This window comes from Tursiops truncatus, chromosome 1 (assembly GCF_011762595.2).
Source record: "Tursiops truncatus isolate mTurTru1 chromosome 1, mTurTru1.mat.Y, whole genome shotgun sequence".
Lineage (NCBI taxonomy): Eukaryota > Metazoa > Chordata > Mammalia > Artiodactyla > Delphinidae > Tursiops > Tursiops truncatus.
Window position 1 is genome coordinate 116195556 of NC_047034.1, and position 21335 is coordinate 116216890.

Here is a 21335-nt window from a genome sequence, read left to right on the forward strand (position 1 = left end):
AAGCAGTGACATAATCTGACATATTTTTAACATGTTCACTCTGGCCAATGTGCTGCAAACACACTAAATGAAGCAGGGAGACCAATTAGGAGGCTTCCAAAATAATCAGGATGAAAGGTAATGGGAGTTCGGACCAAGATGATAGTTCTGTAGGTAGTGAGAAATGCTTGGCGTATTTTTTTTCTTGGTACTTTTTAAAAAGTGGAACTGGTGTATAAGAATGCCAGAGATTTCTGTGCATTAATTTTGTATCCTGCTACTTTACCAAAATCATTGATTAGCTCTAGTAGTTTTCTGGTAGCATCTTTAGGATTCTCTATGTATAGCATCATGTCATCTGCAAACACTGAAAGCTTTACTTCTTCTTTTCCGATTTGGATTCCTTTTATTTCTTTTTCTTCTCTGATTGCTGTGGCTAAAACTTCCAAAACTATGTTCAATAAGAGTGGTGAGAGTGGGCAACCTTGTCTTCTTCCTGATCTTAGTGGAAATGGTTTCAGTTTTTCACCATTGAGGACGATGTTGGCTGTGGGTTTGTCATATATGGCCTTTATTATGTTGAGGAAAGTTCCCTCTATGCCTACTTTCTGCAGGTTTTATTTATTTATTTATTTTTCAGTACACGGGCCTCTCACTGCCATAACCTCTCCCACTGTGGAGCACAGGTTCCGGACGGCAGGCTCAGTGGCCATGGCTCACGGGCCCAGCCGCTCTGCAGCATGCAGGATCCTCCTGGACCGGGGCATGAACCTGTGTCCCCCCTGCATCGGCAGGCGGACCCTCAACCACCAGGGAAGCCCTCTGTAGGGTTTTTATCATAAATGGGTGTTGAATTTTGTCAAAAGCTTTCTCTGCATCTATTGAGATGATCATATCGTTTTTCTCCTTCAATTTGTTAATATGGTGTATCACATTGATTGATTTGCGTATATTGAAGAATCCTTGCATTCCTGGAATAAACCCCATTTGATCATGGTGTATGATCCTTTCAATGTGCTGTTGGATTCTGTTTGCTAGTATTTTGTTGAGGAGTTTTGCATCTATGTTCATCAGTGACATTGGCCTGTAGTTTTTTCTTTGTGACATCTTTGTCTGGTTTTGGTATCACGGTGATGGTGGCCTTGTAGAATGAGTTTGGGAGTGTTCCTCCCTCTGCTATATTTTGGAAGAGTTTGAGAAGGATAGGTGTTAGCTCTTCTCTAAATGTTTGATAGAATTCGCCTGTGAAGCCATCTGGTTTTGTTTGCTGGAAGAGTTTTAATCACAGTTTCAATTTCAGTGCTTGTGATTGGTCTGTTCATATTTTCTATTTCTTCCTGGTTCAGTCTCGGCAAGTTGTGCATTTCTAAGAATTTGTTCATTTCTTCCAGGTTGTCCATTTTATTGCCATAGAGCTGCTTGTAGTAATCTCTCATGGCATTCTTATACACTAGTGATGAAAAATCTGAAAGTGAAATTAAAAAAACACTCCCATTTACCATTGCAACAAAAAGAATAAAATATCTGGGAATAAACCTATCTAAGGAGACAAAAGACCGGTATGCAGAAAATTGTATGACACTGATGAAAGAAATTATAAAGATGACACAAATAGATGGAGAGATATACCATGTTCTTGGATTGGAAGAATCAACATTGTGAAAATGACTCTACTACCCAAAGCAATCTACAGATTCAATGCAATCCCTATCAAACTACCACTGGCATTTTTCACAGAACTAGAACAAAAAATTTCACAATTTGTATGGAAACACAAAGGACCCCGAATAGCCAAAGCAATGTTGAGAACGAAAAATGGAGCTGGAGGAATCAGGCTCCCTGACTTCAGACTATACTACAAAGCTACAGTAATCAAGACAGTATGGTACTGGCACAAAAACCGAAATATAGATCAATGGAACAAGATAGAAAGTCCAGAGATAAACCCACGCACATATGGTCACCTTATCTTTGATAAAGGAGGCAAGAATATACAGTGGAGAAAAGACAGCCTCTTCAATAAGTGGTGCGGGGAAAACTGGACAGGTACATGTAAAAGTATGAAATTAGAACACTCCCTAACACCATACACAAAAATAAACTCAAAATGGATTAAAGACCTCAATGTAAGGCCAGACACTATCAAACTCTTAGAGGAAAACATAGGCAGAACACTCTATGACACAAATCACAGCAAAATCATAGTAAGATCCTTTTTGACCCACCTCCTAGAGAAATGGAAATAAAAACAAAAGTAAACAAATGGGACCTAATGAAACTTCAAAGCTTTTGCACAGCAAAGGAAACCATAAAGAAGACCAAAAGACAACCCTCAGAATGGGAGAAAATATTTGCAAATGAAGCAACTGACAAAGGATTAATCTCCAAAATTTACAAGCAGCTCATGCAGCTCAATAACAAAGAAACAAACAACCCAATCCAAAAATGGGCAGAAGACCTAAACAGACATTTCTCCAAAGATGATATACAGATTGCCAACAAACACATGAAAGAATGCTCAACATCATTAATCATTACAGAAATGCAAATCAAAACTACAATGAGATATCATCTCACACCGGTCTGAATGGCCGTCATCAAAAAATCTACAAACAATAAATGCTGGAGAGGGTGTGGAGAAAAGGGAACCCTCTTGGACTGCTGGTGGGAATGTAAATTGATACAGCCACTATGGAAACAGTATGGAGGTTCCTTAAAAAACTAAAAATAGAACTACCATACAACCCAGCAATCCCACTACTGGGCATATACCCTGAGAAAACCATAATTCTAAAAGAGTCATGTACCAAAATGTTCATTGCAGCTCTATTTACAACAGCCAGGACATGGAAGCAACCTAAGTGTCCACCAACAGATGAATGGATAAAGGAGATGTGGCACATATATACAATGGAGTGTTACTCAGCCATAAAAAGAAATGAAATTGAGTTATTTGTAGTGAGGTGGATGGACCTAGAGTCTGTCATAGAGTGAAGTAAGAAAGAGCAAAACAAATACCGTATGCTAACACATATACACGGAATCTAAGAAAAAAAAAAAGTCATGAAGAACCTAGGGGTAAGACAGGAATAAAGACACAGACCTACTAGAGAATGGACTTGAGGATATGGGGAGGGGGAAGGGTAAGCTGTGACAAAGTGAGAGAGTGGCATGGACATATATACACTACCAAACGTAAAATAGATAGCTAGTGGGAAGCAGCCGCATAGCACAGGGAGATCAGCTTGGTGCTTTGTGACCACCTAGAGGGGTGGGATAGGCAGGGTGGGAGGGAGGGAGACGAAGAGAGAAGATATATGGGAACATATGTATATGTATAACTGATTCACTTTGTTATAAAGCAGAAACTAACACACCACTGTAAAGCAATTATACTCCAATAAAGATGTTAAAAAAAAAAAAGTGGAACTGGTAGGATTTTGGTAACAGATTCAGTGTGAGATGTGAGGAAAAGAAGTTTTGGGTTGAGGAACTGGAAAAATGTTTTCATTTACTGGGATGAGAAAGATGGGGAGGAGGTTTAGGCTGGTGTGGTCAGGAGATCCGTTTTGGACATGCTAAGTTTGAGAAGACTATTAGAAATCCAAGATTTGTCTATCTGTGTAAACATTCCTTGTATATTTATCATGAATCGATTAGATTTGTTCTCACTCTTGATTACATCAGTTGCATGTTACTGAAATTACACAAACATTATAAAAAGGAAGAAACACCAAAGCAAAAATTAACAGTTAATAGTTTTTATAAAAGCTAAGTCGAATGCTTTGAAGACGTAATAAAAGCAAATAGCTTATAAACATTACCATCAAGCTAGGTGTGGGGAAGACAAATGTAAGATTGGGTAGAAAATTATGAAAACCTAGGGGGATTTGGGACTCATTGCTTTTCATGTAACTTTTTCTCCTTTAAATAAGGGAAACTGGAAAACCCAGATGATGATTTTGAGGTATAGTTTCTACAACAAAGACATCTCAGAATACCCAGTAGATCCATACTCCCAGTAAAGGCCTTCACCCTCCCTCAAAAGATTGGTCCAAGAATGTGCACATATTCATTTAAAATTAAAATGTCTACATTATCTATATACAATTTATTATGATTCCCTGGTGTGATACTCAGTCACCAAAATAACCCCAAATGATCCCGCCTCCTAGTCTTTCCACCCTTGTGTAATCTCCTCCCACACTGTGTCAGGGTTGGTCTGTGTGACTAATAGAATATGGCACAAGTGATGGTATGTCCTGTTCAAGTCTAGGTTATAAAAGATACTGTGTCTTTTGCCTTGATATCTCTTGGATTACTCACTCTGGGGAAAGCCAGCTGCTGTATTTTAAAGATACTCAGGCAGCTCTGTTAAGAGGCCCACGTGGCAAGGACCTAAAGCCCCCTGACAACAGCCATGCGAGTGAGCAAATCTTGGAAGCAAATCTTCCAGCCCTAGTCAAACCTTCAGATGACTGCAGTCTCAGGACAGACCCTAAAACCCTGGACCACTAGAACCAGCCGTTCCTAAATTCCCAACCCTCAGAAACTATGGGAGATAATGTTCGTTGTTTAAAGCTGCTAAATTTGGGGATTTTTTTTACGCAGCAATAGATAACAAATGTACCCGCTTTAACCTACTTTTAAAAAAATTATCCATCTGCTACCACATTAAGCACTCAGTCCTTTTTAAAGTCCCTGGGCCTAATTCTCTCACAGTGTTATTAAATAAAAGAATTAGCAAAATTCTAGAAGTCACATATTTCAGGTGCTTTCAAATGTCGAAGTTCTTCTCTATATTTAAGTATTATGGTATTATTTCAGATAGCAAATTACAAAAGTTCTGTAATTTCCTATATATAAGTATACTTTGTGAAAGCCTTTTGTGACACACATAAGAGACAGTTAAAAGCAAAACGCTGAGGTGGTATCTGATATACCAGTTGCCTTGCTGAGGCTTTTAAGTACAGAATAAAAAGCACCATAGAAGGAAGGTTTCCTTTTTTTTTTTTTTTTTTCCTGTACTGGAATTCAGTCCTTTCCTGCCCAAACGATAAAGGTTACTTAGGGGTTTTTCACTGTTCAAAGGTAGAAAAAAAACAAAAAAAGAACCTTATCAGACAAAAGACCTGAGCAGCCTGATCAAAGATGTCAGTAGCATGAGGAGAGAAAGAGATTAAAGGAGAAGTGGCAGGTTAAAGTATTACAGAATACAGAGTGTAGGAAGAAACACTACATAAAAAATAGAAGTCAAAAGAAAGAACAGTAGGAAAGACAGCTGGATAAACCAAGTGAGTTTATAACGATTTCCAGCAAAGCCCTAAAAAGAGTGTAACAATAGGACACTGAGACTCTTGTAGAGGAGTATTTTAGACAAACATAAAAATTCAGAGCGACATGTTTAAAGGGCAAAATATTAAGTTCATGTAGCAGGGTCAACGAGGACGGCATGAGACAACAGGAGGATGGCAGATGACAAAGAAAACAGAAGATGAGACTGAGACATGGATCAGGTTTCCCATTCCATCTCCAACCCTATATCCTTGCTAGGAAAAAATTTCACCCATATTTGTATGGTTCGTTTATTAAGTAATATACTTAAGTTTATGTTTAGTTTAACAGTCTAAAAGTATAACTATACACATTTATCTATACTGTACAGGTTTATTCTAAAATAAACCTCTTCATTAAAAAGTCCCAAATCGAGAATACTGTTTTTATAACGAGGTAAACCCTTCTCACCATCCGGTGTCTTCAGTGGTGTCCAGGCAGCATCCCTCTCCTTGACTAAATGTATCTGAACCAAGAAGTGGTGGGCAAGGGGCATGTCTGAATAGGGAAGGATGCACGTACATCAATAAGATAAATTTATATTGTGTTTGATGGCAATTTTAACCAAAACACTTTAAATTCTTAATAAAAAAACACAAGTACTTTGCCTTTATTGATCACAAAACTGTTTTCTCTCCCAGTTAGTACATAAAGAAAACATACTTTTACACTTGATTTCAGTATTTCTGCAGCGTTCTGTATTCTCCATGCCTGTATATGTGGTCTTATGGAGACTGAAAGCTCCCATAAGGTAGGTAGGGTTTGCTGAGACAAGTGTGACCTTGCAAATATATATAAGCATTGTATAAAATATTCAATACATCAGCAAGATGTACCATCACTTTTTTATTTGGCAGAAGTAGAAATACAGCCATGTTACAGTGCTTATTTTGGCTAAAGAGCCAGTGCTATTTTTTTCTGCTACTGTAGTGTTTCACTTTTACATAAATTAATAAGTGCAGTCCTTACATATAGGAAATAGACACATTTACTGATATCAGCCAAGTAAAGCTAATACACGGTTGTTCTCAAACTAAGCAAAACAATAACATAATATAATCATTAGGAACAAAGAAAGGATGCCCTTATTTCCATTAATCACAGACTATACAAATTCTTAAGTCTCACATACAGAGGTATTTCTAAATTTGATTAATCCAAGCAAAAAAAATATATTTTTTAATTCAGCCTATTTCTTACAACCACTTTGAAATATATATTCCAAATAATTTCCTAATATGTGTTCATATTAAAATAAAAGCAAATTATGTTATGAACATAATTTAAAATTTCTAATTATGAAATGTCACAGAGAAGTATGTTAAATGTTACTTTGGCATTCCTATCTCACAGGTTTAAAGGAATAATAAACTAAAGAATTCTTTTGTAACGCAAATAATCACTCCCTAGATAATCATTTACGTGGAAAATATTATATCTTAAGGCAAGAAAAAGTTTGTAAATATTTTTTATGAAGTCAGTTAATTCAACAACTTAATAGAATCACAATAAATATATACAAATAAAAAATTTTTTTATGAGAAGGAAAAAGTTCTTTGGAGTTGGCTATAACACTATGAAAAACTTGCCTTCTTTTTAAAAAGAATCTCATTTTGACATTTAATAAGCATATCACAATCCTGCAAGAATAAATAACTAGCCTTTTAGTTGAACAAAGATGTAGAGAAACCAAAATAGAAAAAAAAATCATCAAATATAAATCACCTGAACACTTATCTTTTTTCTTCCAGAAAACAGGAGGAAAAAAAATGCATTTTCTCATGATTAATTCAAGGTCCTCTTATAATTCACATAGGGAAGTAGATGGTAGAACTCACGGTGGCAAAGGCAATATTCTGATAATACTACCATGAAGAAGTGTTAAATAGGGTTTTATCCTAAAAGGCTCTGGACTAATTTACTTACTTTTTATTTTTTAAAACTGCTTTTAACCCAATTTCAAGGCAAACTGAAATTGGAACATACGCCTCAAGTACTCTTCAGTGGTCAGAAACATTTTTAAGAGCTGTTTCTTTAGAAAGGTCAAGTTTCTTCCCTTATAATAGAGAGGGTTTTTTCTATACCTATTACCTTGAAAGTCTATTTGGTCATTCTTGTCTCTTAAGTCAAAGGCCACATAGAAAGCCTCTTACTAAGGTAGTAGCTTCTGAAATGACCAGAAACTAACCAACCTCAAGCACTGAATTTGAGGTTGATATGCTCTTAAATATGGGCAATTTCTTTTTTTTTTTAAGGTGAAGTGTAAAAGAAAAAACACCTTCTGGAAAGCCATTCATCTTATCTGATGAAATAAATTTCCCAGAGTTGTTTCATGTACTAGCAGCATTATTAAATAGTGCAATTCTTCAAAACAGATTTCAAACAATATCCTCTTCAAATAATAAAGTAATTAAGTTTACTTATAGCGTTGTTTATAAAACCACAGCTTAAAACATTCAGCCCCCAAACAGGAAAATTAACATAAGCAATAACTATCTTGCTTATACAATGATGGGAATAGGTGTGTGCACACGTGTGTACGTGTGTGAATCATTCAAGGCCGGTGGTACCTCAACAAGAAACCAAAATACAGGATACAAATTTAAAAAGTAAAATATTACATAATGCAATTTTTAGCTTTGATACCTCTAAAGATATTCCTCCATCAACAATAAGAATTATGAACAGCCAAGTGTTAAATTAAGAATATATGTAATATGTGTAAGAAAAGTCAAGGAATTATATACTCAAAAAATATGAGAGCAATATTTCATATTGTTTAATGTTGTAACCTATACATTATGGAACACAGTACATGCAAACAGCATAAAGGTTCTGAATGTCCTATTTTGTAACTAATATTATATAAATTTGGCACATATATAAACTTAAAACCTTAAAAGACTATGCTTCTTTCCCCACTTTTCATTTTCTATTCATTCATCAGAAACTAGGCACTTTAAAAATGCATTTAAAAAAAATATATTTTAGATCCTTCTGGATAACTCACTCCTAAAATGAATAAAGCCCACTTTAGGAGCAAAATCAACAAATCCAATCTATTGTTTTACTCAGACAGCCACTTTAAATAAGTGGCATATGATTTACACACAAAATTAATACAACTCTGAAAGTATCTAATATACTCTGAAGAACCTTATTCATATGAACAACGCACTTGTTCATACATCTATCATAAAGGACAGGAAACATACTTCCATACCATTAAAAAATATTTTGTTCTATATTCGGGGGAAAAACCTTCAAGACCTCCCTAAGATTCAAAGTATCAATGAATAACTTAAAAATATGGTTATAATATGACAAATTCTCAGTGTGCTAAGTTCTCTGTAGAAACAACTAAAAGCCAGTTTTGCATAAGGAGAAAGAAGAAATGATTTTACTGTATCAAGATTAATACCCTAGGATGTTGGGAGATGGTCTCAAAACTACATGGAAAAATTTTAATTGCCTGTCATAGTTAATAAGTGTTATATTTTTAATCAATATTCATTCAAGGGAAATATTCTAATCTATACCAAGATAAAAGAAATTTCTTCAGTCTCTCTATTGTAACATAGGACCAACTGTAATGTATTTTGGAAACTTCAGTAAATCTAATATAAACTTGTAAACTTCTCAGTGGCAATTCGTTTAAATGTTCTGTAACGATACTCGGCTATTACAATTTCTTTGATTCAAATACTTAAGCAAATGCACAAGCAATAACATAAGCAGTACGTATTAAACACCACTACTGCCTAAATTTGATTAAACAACAAATAACTTTACAATTAAAAATACATTTTCAGGCAAAGTTAACTTTGTTGACACTAGGAGTAATATATTCTTGCATGTGTGGGCCATAAAAGTCTTGGCTAAAGTATATGTATTCCAGGTGCAAAGCATAAAAACAAAGCTTTTGAGAATGAAACTGGACATTTCAGACAGCTTCAAGACAACAAATCAATTAACTCCCAAGTACTGGTTTCAATTCAAGCAGTATTTCTGTAAAATATACATTTCACAAAGATTATTACCTAAAGATTAAAAAAAAAGCACTTTGGATACACTACATGGGGATTCAATGACAGAACTTCTGTGTAAGTACAGTACAATCACTCATTCTTTACTAGGTTTTTTTTCCCTCCCTGAGTCCATATCCACCAATTCTGTGTAATATATGTTACAAAATCAATAGTTACCTTAAAATATTTCATAGCACACTGAAATTGTCTGATTTTTATGGTACTTATTGTACTTTGGCTTCTAATAGGCCACTGGGCATAACATGACTATGACTACTTATACAGCTACTTGTATGCCTCAGTGCATCGGCTCCAAGATAGGCCATTAAAAGTTCAGTGCGGCGAATAAGCAACTGCATGAGGTCTTCAGCCAAAGTCTCTATACTGGAGTAGCGCACCTTCTCAAAATCAAAAATGTCTTTGAGAAAGAAAAGAACTTGATTCTGGAAAATGAACACAAAACAAATCGGCACTTATTAGACCAAAATTATATTAAAACTAAATAGTTACTAATATTGTAACAAACAATGAATTAGGGGTCAGTTCCACTACTAATTTCAAATCTCAATAGAAAAGGAACCTTGAACAAGTGATTAAACCTTTTTGGGGAGTCTCATTTTCTTTTTCTGTAAAATAAGGGATAATTACTACCTGTCATTTTTTACTACTCAGGGCTGATGTAATGATTAAAAAAAAAAAATCTTAAAAAAAAAAAAAATCTCAGGAGGGTGGGAGGGAGATGCAAGAGGGAGGAGATATGGGGACACATGTTTATGTATAGCTGATGCACTTTGTTATACAGCAGAAACTAACATACCATTGTAAAGCAATTATACTCCAATAAAGATGTTAAAAAAAAAATCTCTGGGAAATGCTGGTAAATACTAAAGCACTGTATAAACCTAAGGGGCTACTATTAGTCCTTTCCCAATAATTGAAGTTTTCATTGTTACCTATGGGCACTGGTACTACTTTAAGACAGGAAAGTAAACTATTTCCAATAATTATAACTTATAAATTTCAAATGTACCAAAAATGACTTGACATGTGAAAAATAAAAATAATTTCAGGTCTCAAATCAGTGGAAGATCGTGAAGAATATTTCACTTCAGTAACTTAATACTTATGCTGAAACCCATTTTAAGCAACTTGTATACTACTAAGTAAGTCTCAGGTTGTTATGCCATGATGGAAAACGAAGTAATTCCAAAGAACAAAAAAACAGGAATATTTAATTTCTATCCTACAGAAATCAACTGTTAAGAGGTACTAAGAAGGCACAGTTTATAGATTTCATTGGATTTTATATCTGGAAGGGTCGCTGGCGATCAACCTGTATGGTCCCCTCATTTTATGAAGAGGAGGAGGACAAAGCATGATTTGCCCACAATCAGAGTGCTCATTAATGGCATACTTAATTCCCAGTCCAAACTTTTCCCTCTAGACACATACCTTACACTTGAGAGGTCAAGTAAATTAATCAAAAATTGAGTTTTCAATGACAGGAAAAAAAAAAAATGTCCTAAACCATTTACATAAATGTTACATTAACGGCACATAAACAAAATAATTTAATTTTTTAAGTGAAGGGTATAGAGTAACATCCAAAGTTTCAAACATCAAAAACTTTCAAATTCATACTTATGTTTACTTTTATTTGCTCCTTGAAACTCAGCCTAAATTCAGGACTATTAAATAGTGAGACTTTTCTTGGCACTGTGCCAGGCAGAAATTTCTGCAACAAGCTGCAATTTGTGTTTTGGTAAATTTAAACTGCTGACTTTGGAATACAATTTTAAACTCCCACCTTATTTCTCACAGCTGGGATTTTATCATTCATATTACCTTTAACTAGAACTTATTTCTAAATTGCCACATGTGCAATAAAGACAGATATTATTTGTTTTACAAATTTCAGAAGTGTCCAGGCATGCAGAACTGTCTATAGCAATTTGTTTAACATTGTAACACACATGAGAACACGTACACATTAAAGAAGAAACTGATAAGGTGAATGGACTTGTTGAATCTTCTCCAGGATAAAACACCAAATCTATATAATACTGTTTCACTGGCATGGGTGACTTTTATAATCTTACATTTAAATAACATTCTTCTACAAAACCAAAACCAAACAGAATAAAACTTTATCCGTTTTTCAGTTTAGAAAAAAGAAATGATTCAATGACTGAACATACCTTAAAGAAACAACATAAGTCATAGAGAGAATTTCTAGGACCCAAAAAACCCCAGGCTAGGACAGGGCTGATGTGCTCACAAATGGCATAAAAATGGGCAAAAAATCCATCTGGGATCTGTTACGAAGTAAAGGAGAATCAAGTTATTTTTACCTTCTTGCATTTGCTTGCTATCCATCATATGACCAGCTCTTTTTAAGGATAGACCAAGGGTCAATGATAAGCTAGCCTAATAAGACAGTTAATACACTTAACAAGTAACTGTTAGAGTCACAGAATGCTTTAAGTAGATTTCATATCCTAGCCAACAGTCTCAATTTGCTGAAAACATTATTTCTTAAAGGCACTTTTACCTCATAAAAAAGCAATCACAGTGCTGTAACCAAGCAATAACAAGAATGCTACAATGTTCCTTAGCAGTATAATTTTTAGGATGAATGAGACCAACATGGTTTTAGCTAGTTCAGTAGAATTTAAGAAATTCTACTCAATCACTTAATTAGATTATCTGAAAAAGACTAAAATGAATTTTTAATTGATTAAGCACAAAAATATGCTTACTAGAATTCTAACTTTTAGTTAAGGAACCAGATATTATTGAAGCATTTAATTAGGCAATGCACCTTCTTGTGAAATAGTAATACATACAGTTGTGATTTAGGAAACTCTCTAAGTTTATTAATAACTTTCTAAATCTCCTTTGTTAAATAACATCCTGTGAGATTTTGTCATAGCATCTACTGGGGATAAGTATGCCTTAAGATCCTGCCTCTTGGAGGAGTTATCTTCTATTTTACAGGCTCCAAGACATTTTTTAAATCTCAAATTAAAAATATATTATAACAGCAGTTACCATTTAATGAGTACCCACTATATACCAGATAATATGCTAGGTTCTATTTAATTTAATAAAACGTTCCTGAAAAATTAGGTCATGTTAGTATCATTTTAGTATGTAAAAAGTGAGACTTCAGAGGGGTTAAAAAACCTATCCTGGGCTTCCCTGGTGGCGCAGTGGTTGAGAGTCTGCCTGCCGATGCAGGGGATATGGGTTTGTGCCCCGGTCTGGGAAGATCCCACATGCCGCGGAGCAGCTGGGCCCGTCAGCCCTGGCCACTGGGCCTGCGCGTCCGGAGCCTGTGCTCTGTAACGGGAGAGGCCACAACAGTGAGAGGCCCACATACTGCAAAACAAAACCTATCCTAACTCACATACAGCTAGTTAGTAAAGGCCAAAAAGTTATCACGGATACATGGACTGTAGTCTAAGAGATGTTCTGCATATATTAAAATTCTAAATCCCATACTTATATTAACTATATATATTAACTATAATAGGAATTCAGACAGGTATGAAGTTAGCATAGGCTGAAGTAGAAGAGTCATGCTTCATCAAGGAATAACGTGAACTGAAACAGTAGGTAAAATTTATTTAAGTAGACAGGATAGAGTATGACATTCCAGGATAGGAAATAGTTCCCCAAGACGTAAGATATATAGCTATCTGTGGATACAGGAAGAATATTAGTCCAAGGCATGAGATTTATACTAAGAAGTAAGAAATAAGGTTAGGTATAATGATAATAATATTACTATCATTATTATTATGGAAACTACTACTTATTAAACTCTTTTTTATATTTACTCTTAATTTTATGTTTTATCTCATTTCATCTTTACAGCAGCTCTATGAGGTAGGTATTAACTTCATTTTGCAAACAGGAAAACTGAAGGTCAGCTGACAGTAACTTGCCTATGATCATAATGGTTAGTGCGAAAATCAAACCTAAGTCTACAAGTCTGTTCCCCAGCCCTAAACCAGTGGTTCTCAGACGTTAGAGTTTCTAATCATTTGGGGAGCTTGCTAAAAACACAGGGTCTTTAGAATCATTTTTTATACAATTTTTAAAGGTTACATTCCATTTACAGTTATTACAAAATATTGGCTTTTTCCCCATGTTGTACAATACAACCCTGTACAACATCTTTGAAACAAGAATTATGCAAATATATGGTTTCCAGAATTATTTTTAACAAGCACCTTCTGCAGATGCTGTGAGACCTATGCTCCAGAAACACTGCACTTGGCAATACTATCTCAAAGGTGTAAGGCTCAGACTTAGAAATATGGACATGACAAAATACTGTAGGTCAGTGGGCAAATGATAATAAAATAATAATAACCTACAGGTGCATAATGCACTGTGTCAAGCACTGTTCTAAGACACTACATTTAATCCTCAAAAAACCCCATGAGGTGGAAACTATGCTCTTCTTTAGAGATGAGAAAACTAAGGCATAGAGAGGTCAAGACTTGCCTGAGGTCATAGCTGGTAGGTGGCATCTGAACTCAGGCAGCCTCACCCCAGAGTCCATCCTCCTTTACCACAAGAGTGTATGTGAGAGCAGTGTGTGGTGGGTGAGATAGCCTGGAGGGTGCGGAGCATGCGAGCAGGATATGACTTTGAGATGTTTTTTGGTAGGCGCTCTCAGTTGAATAAACCAGCTAATCAATCATCATTTCTCAACTGGATTACATGAAGTGGAATCCACTATGCTAAACAAATTTTTTTTTTTTTTTTTTTTTGCGGTACGTGGGCCTCTCACTGTTGTGGCCTCTCCCATTGTGGAGCACAGGCTCCGGACGCGCAGGCTCAGTGGCCACGGCTCATGGGCCCAGCCGCTCCGCGGCATGTGGGATCCTCCCAGACTGGGGCACAAACCCGTGTCCCCTGCATCGGCAGGTGGACTCTGAACCACTGCGCCACCAGGGAAGCCCTAAACAATTTTTTTAATCTTAAAATATCATTAAGTGAAAAAAAAAGTCTATTAGCACTGTTTGCAACTTTAAAAACAGAGAAGCCAACGCAGTGCCAAAAGATTACTCATCTAGCTTGAGGGACAGTGCTTACGAGCTGCCATCCCCCACTGAGAACTGACTCACAAGTTTCTTTGACAGGAGCTTCAAATTACTTTACAGAGAACTCCAAGACATAATGAATTTTACCTTCATCTGTTGCCTTTTCTGTTTCAACACTGACCAACAACTTGAAGCCACAGCCTAAACATATACAGAGGAGAAAAAGCAAGATTTAAATTTATAACGATATAAACTTTCCATTTAGAAAAGAGTGACTTTAATTAGAAATTCAAAGTTTAAAGATCTAAAATGTTTAAAACATTAACTAAAAAGAAATAGTCCATGCTCCTTCTATTGTTTGTAAATATCAATGAAAAGATGTTTATAAATTTTAAAATTAAATACAAAGCCACTAAAAGAAAAAGGGTGGACTCCAGTGACAAGGAACTTGGTAATTATAGTTCAAGTAATATTTTTTTCTTCAAGAATAGTAGTGCTGGAAATAGCTGTGAGTTGAACCAACAGTTTTATTCAAATAAAGAACTAAGAAACATAACCATAATGACAGGGACAAAAACACCCAAGTGGATCCTGAAGGAATCTGACCCTACTCTGGCATGACCCCACTTTGATCAACGTCACTGTCCCAAATCAGTTACAGAAATGGAGACATGTATCTTTTATGGTTAAAGCATACTTTGAAGGAAAAGTATTATAATATATATATATTTTTTCCTCCAAAAATATATATATCGTCTTTTCACTGAAATTGCTATATTTGTTTAGTCATAGAGCCATTTCAGTTACAGATAATTTTTTGTTAGGCCTGAACTAGTTTGAAACCCAAGTGTTTTTTGAGATCTGAAGAAATACTGGGTCCTCCAGGTCGAGGCAGGGACTGACAGAAGAGCCAAAAGGAAATTTCATCTTCAGATGTTACATATCATACACATCTGATCCCAATATCAAAGGATGAGCTCAGTTTCCATAACAGTCGTCTACAGGCAGACACATATATATAAATCTTATTCATCTTCCTATTTTGTTTTTAAAAATATATTTATTTATTTATTATTTGGCTGCACTGGGTCTTAGTTGCAGCACGCGGGATCTTCTAGTTGCGGCATGCGAACTCTTAGTTGCAGCATGCAGGATCTAGTTCCCCGACCAGGGATCGAACCTGGGCCCCCTGCATTGGGAGTGTATTGTCTTAACTGCTGAACCACCAGGGAAGTCCCCATCTTCCCAATTCTGACTAATTTTCATCAAATTTAAATGGTTGAGAAAGGTAAACCACCACTTACGGTTTCTTTGAAGGAGGAGTTTAGCCAGCGATTATTTACTACATTCTGTATGGATGTGGGTGGGTTTTCTAAATCTTCAAAGGAATCCATTAATATAAAATCCAAAACAACATCATAAAAATTTAGATTTTTCACCTGCATTAAATTATAAGTTAAAACAAATTATTACTACATAGAGCTGAAATGAAGTCTGAGCCAGGGCTTCATACTGATACATTACAACAGCAGTACATTTTTAGTTGAATCAGATTATATCTCTGACAAAAACAGAGGAAGAAGAGAGACAACTATGAGAACAACTCACCACCAGAAATTATAACTCACATGACAGCTGTTCCCTCCTAGATCCTATCAGGTGAAATTAATCTCTCCCTCCACTCTATTCTAGGAGTTCTTTGTTCATGCTTTTATTGGGTTGGCCAGAAAGTTTGTTTGGGTTTTTCCATAAGGTGTTAAGGAAAAACCCGAACGAACTTTTTGGCCCACCAAATATTATGGTATCCACAATGCTCATTCTGTTCCGTCATTTAGTTACTGGTGTATCTGCCTGTCTTCCCCACCACATCATGAACCTCTCGCTCTTTCATTCATTCATGCAAATTGTATTGTACTACATGCTGTACCAGGTGCTGAGACTTCTACAGTAAGCAAACTATATGCTTAGAGGTTAGTGGGGAAAAGACAGCAATAAATAATTGCACAAATGCACAATTAAAACTGTGATAAGCACAGTAAAGGAAAAAGTACACGGTACTATGAAAGCTTATGATGGAGCTTCTAATCTAGACTGGATGTCAGTGAGGGCTTTTTTCAAGGAGTGAGGCAAGCCAAGTATATGAAATGCCTTGTCAATACTTGAAGGTAAGAAAGAACACAGTGATGTGGAGCCAAAGAGTATCACTGAACGTGTGCCGCAGCTCTCTACAGCACGGGGGTGAGTGCCTAGAGACAGGAGGAAGGGCCAGCTCCTGCACAGTTTATGGCCCAGGTTAATGACTTTGGATTTTATCCTCACAGTATTTTGGGGGGTAGTGGTGGAGGGGAGATGGATGATCAGATCTTCTTTTTTATTCTTTGGTAACTCATGAATCTATTTCTTTTTTTTTCCAGTTTCAGTGAGACATAATTGACATACAGCACTGTAAAAGTTTAAGGTGTACAGTATAATGATTTGACTCACATACATCATGAAATGATTACCACAGTAAGTTTAGTGAACACCATCATCTCATATAGATACAACACGGAAGAATTAGAAAAAAAAATTTTCCTTGAGAACTCAGGATTTACTCTCTTAATGACTTTCATATTTATACAGCAGTGTTCATTATCTTTAATGTGTTGTACATTACATCTGTAGTACTTATTTATCTTATAAGTGGAAGTTTGTACTTTTTGACCACCTTCATCCAACTCCCCTTCCCCTGACCCCCTGCCTCTGGTAGCCACAAATCTGATCTCCTTTTCTATGATTATGTTTGTTTGTTTTTAAAGTATAATTGACCTACACTATGTTAGTTCCTGGTATACAACACAGTGATTCAATGTTTCCATACATTTTAAAATCATCAACATGATAAGTCTAGTCTAGATATTACATAGTTATTGACTATATTCCCCACACAGTACATTTCATACCTGTGACTCACTTATTTTATACCTGAAAGTTTGTACCTCTTAAATCTCCCTCACCTATTTCTTCTCCTCCCTCCATCCCCCTCCCATCTGGCAATTACCTGTCTGTATCTATGACTCTATTTCTGTTTAGTTAAGTTTGTTCATTTGTTTTGTTTTTTAGATTCCACATGTGAGTGAAATCATACAAATCTTTCTCTGCCTGACTTATTTCACTCAGCATAATACCCTCTAGGTCCAACCATGTTGTCACAAATGAGAAGATTTCATTTTTTTTTTATGGCTGAGTAATATTCAGATTTGTATTGCTCAAGACCGTTTTGGCAGAAATGTGGAGAGGAGAACAGAGAGGAGGAAGAGTGAATGCAAGGAGGGGAGAAGCAGGCAAGAAATCGGGGAATGCAAAACGCTGGGGTAGCCCAAGGGAAAACAACTCAGACTACCACGGGGCGGGCAGCAACAGAGAAAAGTTGCAGAAACTGAAAGGTATATAGGAGTTAAATTGACAAAACTTAGAGATGAATATGATAAAGTAGGCGAGGACCAGTGACGTGTAAAAGCATGAGTCCCAGGTTTCGGGCCTGCGCAACTGAACGGATGCCAATTCCTTCACTGAGTGAGGGAACACCAGAGAAGGAAAGATCGTGCCTCCGTGTTTCTGCACCTACTGTCTTCTCTGCCTAGAAAGCCTTTCAGTCCCTTGCAAACTCATTCTTTTAGCTTCCATAACAAAATATTCCAGGCTCATCATGTGCTTTCTCTAACCCAGCGCAGAAATCAGCCATTTTTCCAAGAAGTCCTAGTTCCTTTTAGTGGAGAGTGGTACTTAGAAGTTAAAATCTGTGTGCTAGAAATAATTTCTTTTGAGGTGTTTCTGCTCCCAGACCCTCTCAGTGAATAGAGCTAGGAAGTTTATGTGTGTTTATGTATATTTATTTCCCTATCTATCTATCTATATTGTAAACTATGAATTCACACTGACAGCTCCAATTCCAAGCCTAGCTTTTTTATACCTCCCTTCTCTGACAGTGAGTTATCTGGTTCTGATCATTCTTAATGTATTTAATTGTTTGTCTGATCCTGTGTATGCAGCCAATTCCCTGGCCCCACTGAGCTGCCACTGTCCTAGCTGAAACCATCCTTGCACAGGCTACCATTACCACCCTGCTGGCGCCTGCTCATTGACTTCTGGATGGAAGACAGGGAGAGAAGGAATGAAGGGCTTCCTAAAAAAATAGTATTTTCACCTGCTGCCTCAATGTATAAAGACTGTGGTTGCTCTTGTTTCTGACTCTGTCATAGCCACCATCACACAATTGGTTTTACTGTCATTTAACAAGGACAAAGAAACAGTGGCCTCAAATTATGTAAATATTCTGAGTAAATAACTAAGGGGGACAACTATTATAAAAAATTTGAACTTACTCCTCTAGCAGCAAGTTCCATTTCAGTACTATCCCAGTGATCAGTCTGCTCTAAAAAATAGATCATTTCATCAAAAACATCTTCAAATTTCTTCGGATTCTGTAGAAGAAAACACACTTTAATCCTAAGCCCGACTTTATAACAAGGCTCAAGCCTACAAAGTAAATAAGTTACTCTTCAAGTAAGTTTGTTAGATCTTCATTCTATTAGGTAACTGAATTAAAACGCACTTTCAAGGGATGCCGTATTCATTTGATTTAATATTTTGTTAGTCCAACATTTTGCAGAAGCCAAGACTAAGAATGTTATGTAAAATGTCATACACAAACTGCTTACTACTCAAATATGTGTGCTTATTTAGGTCAGTCCTTAAGATGAAAACTCAGTTACAGCAGATACTACGCGATGCTTTCGATGCAGTTCTATTCCTTTTGGAGGAATTCTAGTTCAAATCAGTGGGTTTATCTGCCTTGGGAAGGCCAAGAAAGCAACGTAAGATTTACGCTGGGTTTATTTTCTTTCTAGTGGTAGCAATTTGATAGGCAGAACAAGCTACTGTGTTGTTTTAATTTTAATTTCTTTGACTATAATGCTATGGAACTTTTTCATATAATCATTAAACATTCTGTTTCTTGTTAAAAAAAAAAGATTTACATTGGGAATTGCAAGTAGTTAATATCACCCTAAATTTATGTTGTATTTTTTAAAAATTTGCTTTCCCATTTATCCTGTATTTAATCATCGTAAGGACTCTCTGAAATAGGGTACCATAAATAAAATTCTATTCTACAAATGAGGGAACTGAGGTTCAAAGGGACTGGGTCTGAAAACCAGGTGTTCAAAGGGCTCAGAGAAAGTCTGGTTTTTGTTTTTTCCCTCATCATCTGGACACAACCTGCATAAAGGAAAGTGGTTCCTCACAGTCTTCATAAAGTCCTTGCCATTGCTTCTGCCTCTGTCAGTCCCATGAAGATGAGTAAGAGGCAGCTCAATTTATATTTCCAGATTTCTGAGATCTATACTACTTCCTGGAACCTTCTTACTGAACAGGATTGAGGGACGTAAGAGAAGAGGTATTAGAAATAACAATAGTGGTGGCTGTAGTAGCAGATCTAATGATAATTCTTACCATGACATTCACAAGTTTTACGGCAAATTGAGAATAATTTATCAACTTGATCAAAACAGTGTGAACTTTATACAAAGAAAACAAATGAACCCAAGTAGAAATCAATGCTCTTTGGGCTACTTATTTATTTATTTTTTTGGCCACGCTACACGGCATGAGGGATCTTAGTTCCCCAACCAGGGATCAAACCCATGCCCCCTGCAGTGGAAGTGTGGATTCTTCACCACTGGACTGCCAGGGAAGTCCCTGGGTTATTTATTTTCAATATGTGAACCTTTGTAACTATCTACAAAAACATTTTCTTCTATTAAAAATTTAATGCATCTTAATCTTCAGCTCAACTGAAATAACAACAATAAAAAAACCTGCCAACAAAACAAGTTTACCTTTCGTGCTTTTACAATTAACGCTGATAAAATTTTCCTCCCACTTTCAGCAAGGAATATCCTGTTGGCTGTTTCTGAAAGAATTACCTGAAAAATATCCATCCCCAAACAAAGAAAAAAGAGACCTATAATTAATTTGAATGGACATTTGACTTTATAGCATATCTATGCATAAATAACCCAAATACAGTCAATACATGGCATGTGACTCTATTTCAGCAGGCAGACCACAGAAAAGGTCCTAAGTTACTAAAATATAAATAGCTCTTGAGGGCTTCCGTGGTGGCGCAGTGGTTAAGAATCTGCCTGCCAATGCAGGGGACACAGGTTTGAGCCCTGGTCCGGGAAGATCCCACATGCCGCAGAGCAACTAGGCCCAAGCGCCACAGCTTACTGAGCCTGCGTGCTAGAGCCTGCGAGCCACAACTACAGAAGCAGCCCATACTCCGCAACAAGAGAAGCCACTGCAGTGAGAAGCCTGCGCACCGCAAAGAAGAGTAGCCCTTACTCGCTGCAACTAGAGAAAGCCCGCGCGCAGCAACGAAGACCCAATGCAGCCAAAAATAAATAAATAAATAAAACAAATAAAATTTTTTAAAAAAGAAAAATACTTAAAAAATAGCTCTTGAACATATAATAAAAAAGATTAAAGGGAGATAAATATGAATTTAAATTCTGTTCAATTTCATATCAGAAAATCCAAAATAAATATTATACAACTCCAAAACATAGAAAAATAAAGATAATTTTGTTGTTAAATGACCTTATTTCATTTTAGGAAATCAATGATTTCACATCTGATTCAAATAAAAATATTCTAGAACACATGCTAATTGACAGTAAGAAAAAGGATCTATATTTTAAGCAGCAATTTATACACATACATCTTTAGCAACAAAATATTCTATTCTGACAAAATGTGGTAGACCCAGGAAGTTATAGCAGAGGATGACAAATGAAGACAAATGAAGGGAAACAGCAGGCAGGAAAAACAAACTTAGCAGACTTTTTATTTGCCAATAGGAATAAGGATAATAAAGAGCACAGGGCTGTCCTGT

At 36.1% G+C, this 21335-nt stretch overlaps 1 protein-coding gene across 7 annotated transcripts in view; it reads right to left on the reverse strand.

Moving 5' to 3' along the window:
* The window catches only part of MIGA1 (mitoguardin 1), a 98969-nt gene that overhangs the window by 1622 nt on the left and 76012 nt on the right, over positions 1-21335 (reverse strand). For 4 of the 7 annotated variants that reach the window (XM_073788137.1, XM_073788143.1, XM_033864574.2 and 1 more), the window contains 6 exons: positions 20278-20364; positions 18763-18861; positions 15703-15837; positions 14546-14599; positions 11540-11656; positions 5908-9784 (listed from right to left, as the gene is read on the reverse strand). In XM_073788137.1, coding sequence (XP_073644238.1) covers positions 9566-9784; positions 11540-11656; positions 14546-14599; positions 15703-15837; positions 18763-18861; positions 20278-20364 — 711 coding nt within the window. In that variant the 3' untranslated portion in view covers positions 5908-9565. Of the gene's footprint in view, positions 1-5724; positions 5812-5907; positions 9785-11539; positions 11657-12512; positions 12684-14545; positions 14600-15702; positions 15838-18762; positions 18862-20277; positions 20365-21335 lie in introns of those variants that run through there. The other 3 variants (XM_073788154.1, XM_073788145.1, XM_073788162.1) reach the window with 3 other exon arrangements.